Source organism: Canis lupus, chromosome 26 (genome assembly GCF_003254725.2).
Source record: "Canis lupus dingo isolate Sandy chromosome 26, ASM325472v2, whole genome shotgun sequence".
In the NCBI taxonomy this organism is placed as follows: domain Eukaryota; kingdom Metazoa; phylum Chordata; class Mammalia; order Carnivora; family Canidae; genus Canis; species Canis lupus.
The window spans coordinates 25822479-25828861 of NC_064268.1; the positions used below are offsets into that span (position 1 = coordinate 25822479).

At 45.5% G+C, this 6383-nt stretch overlaps 1 gene segment (V, D, J or C); it reads left to right on the plus strand.

Moving 5' to 3' along the window:
• The first annotated feature begins 2237 nt into the window (after positions 1-2237).
• Positions 2238-2882, plus strand: LOC112676274 (immunoglobulin lambda variable 1-40-like). The segment is given in 2 exon segments: positions 2238-2378; positions 2489-2882. Coding segments are annotated over 2 exon segments (489 nt in total).
• Positions 2883-6383: the final 3501 nt, after the last annotated feature.

Below are 6383 nucleotides of genomic sequence, written 5' to 3' on the forward strand. Positions count from 1 at the left end.
ATTTGAATTTTTTCATTTTGTGTATATGTGTTATTACTGTATCCACGAAGCTCAAAACCTAGCATGACAGCAAGGACGAATTCAACACCAGTTTCTTGAATGAATGTGTGAATTCACCGGAATAGGATTCCCATGAAGAAGAATAGTTGACTTGATGGGATGAGCACTGGATGTTATACTATATGTTGGCAAATCGAACTTCAATTAAAAAAAAAGAGGAATAGATCTAAGGCCAAGACAGTGACTTCTGATTGTGGAATATTTCATATTTGGAGGGCTGAATTGATCAAATAGGAGTTGGGAACTAAGCACTTGATATTAGGACAGAACAAGAGAAAAACACAGACTTCAATCTTGGTGAAGGTGACAGTCCCATGGACTGGATTCAATGGGTTCCTGCAGGGAAGAAGAAAGGACATGATTAGCCTCCAGCTACTGGTGGAAGAAACCAGAGGGAGCAGCTGGATCATAGAGCATATTCTGAGCACAGAAGTCAATGTCCTTGAGCAAATGAACTACAACATACAGGTCAGGTGTATGAACATCTGCTGACAATTCACCAAACCAAGTACCAGGAAAATTGTCATTTGCCTACATAAGCATGGACTTGGTAAAAATACACCATAGGATCAAGAAATTGTAATATTTATCTCCTCATCCAAAATTCCTTGGAAGGCCTCCATGGTGGCAAATCTATCGAATAATATTGGTGCAGTGTTGAGAGAAAAGAAGTTTCTTCACCTGGGGGAGGCAAAGATAGAAGCCCAGATATAAATGTCTGAAAATTGATTCCTCCATTTCTCTCTTTTTTTGACAGTGTGGGATGCTGTAAACGTAGAATCTGCAAAATGACATACATCATGCTTCTGTCAAGGTAGCTATTAGAGCAGTCTTTCCTTAAGATTTATTTATTTATTCATGAGAGACACAGTGAGAGAGACAGAGATATAGGGAGAGAGAGAAGCAGGCTCCCTGTGGGGAGGCCCATGTTGGACTCAATCCCAGGACCCCAGGATCACCCCCTGAGCCAAAGACAGACGCTCAACTGCTGAGCTACCCAGGCGTCCCAGGCAATCTTTCTCTTATGACAACACTGAAGTAGTGTTAACCAAGCAATTTATGGCACAGTAGGTAAAAACTCTTATCTGGAAGCAAAACTGATGGAAAACTAACAATGAACGTTTAACCAAAATCACAGACCAATGAAGTGGTTGAAAGTGTGTAGGGTCTTCTCTGGGGTGAAAATAGTTGCCATTGATGTACATTCCTGAACCTCCTGAGATTGGAACACCTCTCGAGAGTGAGATACAAAAGAATCAGGTACAATATACTGGAATCGCCGTATCTAGAAATCAGATCAGAGATGTGAGAATAGACAGGGACCTGGCAAGTTGCAGAAACCAGCTGGACTCAGGTCTTTGGGCCAGGGTGAGTGTGTGCTCTGCAACCAGCAGGGGGCGCGGTGGGACTGCCCTGTGGTCCCAACTCCACTGCTGACTGAGGACCATTCACACAAGGAGCCTGGTGTTGGAGGCTGGGCCATGTGCTCCCTGCTGGGGACTCAGGCCTGGCAGAGATTTCTGAGGGATGTCCAGTGTATAATCCTCTACAATGCACACGACCGCTTCTACCCAGAGTTTGGGAAGAGTGCTCCCTGGTCCTCAGTGCTGAGGGAACTTCTGGGAGAAGAGGACTCTCCAAACCCGATAGGAACCAGGTAAGAGGAAAGAAATGAGCCTCCTGCACAGAACTGGCCATGTGTCAATGTGGACTCATCCCTGCTCTGGACGTGATCCTCATATATGTGGTTCTACAAGAGACATCACCTCAGTCCTGTCCCATGAACAACCCAGGGATCTGTGGACAGACTCACTATGTGGAGCATGAATAGAGTAAAAATGTGTCCTGTAGTGATGGGAGGCCACATAAGAGAACACCAGGCCTGGCCCTAAGGAAGTTGACAGTGGACAGTGTAGTGAGGAGGCAGGAGTTCTCTCTAATGGACTCGTGTCACCATGTCGTACAATGCTGCGTCTAGGCCTGGACTCAGGGAGCACCCTTCACATGTTTTGAGGGATAGTTGATCAGAGCAGAAAACTTGCCACCCACTACTGCCTGTGTCAGGGCTCATAGCTGGGACCTCTGCACCCCTGTCCAATGCAGCCCCTCCCAGCCCTACCCGCTTAGTATCCTCAGACAGAGGGACTAGGGTCTTATTTGCATGGATGGCCCCTCCCTCTCTCAGAGGATGAATAGGGAAGGGAGAGATTAGATGAGGTCTGCTCAGCTGTGTGTCCCCAGAAGGCAGGATCAATCAGTGATGTCCTCTGACATGGCCTGGTCCCCTCTCCTCCTCACACTCCTTGCTTACTGCACAGGTGACTGGATATGGGGAAAGGGGAAGGGATCCTGGGAGGGCACATGGGCTCTGATTTTTCCCCTTTCCTGTGGAAAAGAGCATCACCCACTCTGTCTCTCTCCCTTGCAGCGTCCTGGGCCCAATCTGTGCTGACTCAGCCGGCCTCAGTGTCGGGGTCCCTGGGCCAGAGAGTCACCATCTCCTGCTCTGGAAGGACAAACATCGGTAGGTTTGGTGCGAGCTGGTACCAACAGCTCCCAGGAAAGGCCCCTAAACTCCTCGTGGACAGTGATGGGGATCGACCGTCAGGGGTCCCTGACCGATTTTCCGGCTCCAAGTCTGGCAACTCAGCCACCCTGACCATCACTGGGCTCCAGGCTGAGGACGAGGCTGATTATTACTGCCAGTCCTTTGATCCCACGCTTGGTGCTCACACAGTGCTCCGGGCCTGGGGGGAAGTGAGGCACAAACCTGCCATCCCCACTGTGATGGGGCTGCCGGTGCAGTCCTGAAAGTTTGGCCAAGTCAGTGCTTCTTTGTTTGTTTGATATAAACAGGCGTCTGAGACTCCCCTCAAGGAATTTATCTATAATTCTTTCCACATTCTCTTAAACTTCTCCTTGAAGCCTGTCCTTGAGATCAAGATATTGTGATTTTCTTACATTGAGCACAGATTCCTGGGTGCCAAGGTCAGCTGCCCTGAGGACAGAGTCCATGACAGGTCAAGGCAGAATCAGAGACCCTGAATCCAGCTCTGTCTGAGTCAGGACACATCAGGAGTGTCCAATATGTGTCCTGCTACCAACAGATCCATGAATGGGCAGCCAAATCCTCATGTATTATGATGGCTAGACCCTCTGTGGACCCTGGTCCATTTTCTGGCTCCATGTCTGGCAGCTCTGGCTCTCTGGCCATTGCTGGGCTGAGCCAGGAGAATGAGGTCATGCTTCACTGCCCCTCCTGTGACAGCATTTCAAGGCTCACATAGAATCTCAGGTCTTTGAGAATGGAGACCACTACCCCTTTGTCATCTGCTGGGAGGGGGAGGCCCCAGCAGCTGCTTAGGCTCAGTGTGTGGCTCCTGTGTCTGCTATTCCTGTTGCCAACACGGGTCCAGGTCCATGCAGGGCCACCACCTGGGTCTCAGTGCTACTCCTTCCCTTGTGACCCCAAAGACACTCACTGTAGCATCTTCCTAGAAAAAGGGCCTCAAAGAAAAAAAAAAGGCCTCAAAGGACACAGAAAGGTCATCTCCCCCATCAGGTTGTGATACAGGGTCTCTTTCTACTGAAATACATGGACTGGGGGTGGCAGGACCAGGGTGCTCACCTCCCACCTGACCTCTGAGGAATCCAGGATCTCCATCCTTGGTCATTTAGCTATTTCTGGAAATTTCCAGAACCGTGGAATCCTCTGATTCATCTTCAATATGAATGCCTGTTCTTTTTGCTCATTGGGTGATTGCTTCTGTCACTGATGCACCAATTCCAGAGTATCTATATCTGAATCATAGATTTGGATCTTCTGACATAACTCCCTTTCCATTCCCATCAATGCTGAAGTCTAACCAGGAATTTTTCCTTGTTCACTTGCATTGTCTGATAATTGAAGAAAGATGTTGAGTTTATTTATTTATTATTTAAAGATTTTACTGATTTATTCATGAGAGACACAGAAAGAGATAGAGGCAGAGACACAGCCAGAGGGAGAAGCAGGTTCCATGCATGGAGCTCAATGTGGGACTCTATTCCGGGATTTCAGGTTCACCCCCTGGGCCCAAGGCAGGGGCTAAACTGCCGAGACACACAGGGTTCCCCAAGATGTTGAGTTTAATGGTAGTTAGGTCACATTTGCACATTCCTGAAATGGTAGAAATGTCTTCCCCCCAAAACCCCCATTAGCTATTTTCTTCAGTGTGAGACTAATTTCTATGTCTGTGCAAGAAAGCAAGTCATCATTGTAAAATTTCTCTGTTTTTATTCATGTGGTTTTTATGAGGACTTTGCTTTCACATTAGTCAAAATTTCTTTCAAGGTCTAGTGAGATCATGTAATTTTACTCTGTAAATTAATTAGTATGACTGTTCTTAGAGCAATTATCTTTATGAAAACCCACTCCATATCTATAATAATTCACAATGGTTATAGGGTCTGAATATATTAGTCTGATATCACAATCTCACTGTTCATAATTTATTTAGAATGTTTGAATCAGTATTTCTTTTTTTTAGTTCACAGTATTCCGCAATCTTTCTTTTTCTGTATTTTATGAGTCATTTCTATGTATCCCTATTGTCTTTATTTCCATAAGTTTATTTTTTTTTTAATTTTTTTTTATTTATTTATGATAGTCACACACACAGAGAGAGAGAGAGAGAGAGGCAGAGACACAGGCAGAGGGAGAAGCAGGCTCCATGCACCGGGAGCCTGACGTGGGATTCGATCCCGGGTCTCCAAGATCGCGCCCCAGGCCAAAGGCAGGCGCTAAACCGCTGCGCCACCCAGGGATCCCTATTTCCATAAGTTTAAAATTTCCATTGTTTTCAATGTTTAAAATATATGTGTGTGCACCGAGGCTCCTTCCACAGTTTGGCTATAGAAAGATGAATGGATAAAGAAGATGTGGTTTATGTATACAATGGAATATTACTCAGCTATTAGAAATGACAAATACCCACCATTTGCTTCAACGTGGATGGAACTGGAGGGTATTATGCTGAGTGAAGTAAGCCAGTCGGAGAAGGACAAACATTATATGTTCTCGTTCATTTGGGGAATATAAATAATAGTGAAAGGGAAAATAAGGGAAGGGAGAAGAAATGTGTGGGAAATATCAGAAAGGGAGACAGAACGTAAAGACTGCTAACTCTGGGAAACGAACTAGGGGTGTTGGAAGGGGAGGAGGGCGGGGGGTGGGAGTGAATGGGTGACGGGCACTGGGTGTTATTCTGTATGTTAGTAAATTGAACACCAATAAAAAAAAAACTGTCTTTGTTCAAAAAAAAAATATATGTGTGTGTGTGTGTGTGTGTGTGTGTGTATGACTTATTTATTTTTAGAGAGACAGAGAAAGGGAGAGAATGAGTTGGGGAGCTACAGGGGGAGAGGAAGTGAGGGAATCTCTGGCAGACTCCCCCCCCTCAAGTGCTGAATCTAACATGGTGGGACTCGATCCTATGACACTGAGGTCATGACCTGAGATAAAATCAAGAATCAGACACTCAAGCTCTTTCCTGGCTGGAACGATGGAGGGTGCAGAACAGAAGAAAAAGAGGGTTCCTGCTGTGCCAGAAACTCTTATGAAAAAGCAAAGGAATTTTGCAGAGTTGAAGATCAAGTGTCTGCGAAAAAACTTTGCCCCAAAGATGCTTTCAAAGGCAAGGAGGAAGCTTATCTATGAAAAGGCTAAGCATTACCACAAGGACTATAGGCAGATGTACAAAACTGAGATTCGAATGGCGAGGATGGTGAGAAAACCAGGCAACAGCTCTTCTTCTTTTCTTTTCTTTTCTTTTCTTTTCTTTTCTTTTCTTTTCTTTTCTTTTCTTTTCTTTCTTTTTTTATTTTATTTTTTATGATAGTCACAGAGAGAGAGAGAGAGAGAGAGAGAGAGAGAGAGAGAGAGAGGCAGAGACATAAGCAGAGGGAGAAGCAGGCTCCATGCACCAGGAGCCTGACGTGGGATTCGATCCCGGGTCTCCAGGATCGCGCCCTGGGCCAAAGGCAGGCGCCAAACCACTGCGCCACCCAGGGATCCCCGGCTCTTCTTCTTAATAAAGTGTACCTGTTATTTATTATTAACCCAAATTTTTCATTCTTTATTTTTGTCCACATTTCATTACTTATTTCCATATTTGAGTTTCATACATTTTCATTTAAAAGTTTTCAAGAAGTTATCTTATTCTGTCACTGAAAAACCTGACTGTGAAGCACCTTTTTGATAAACCCAGGTCACGATTGTTGGGATACCAGGGGGCTCTGGGCAGCTGACAAGAAAGAAGTACTGATGCTAAACTTCTTCACAT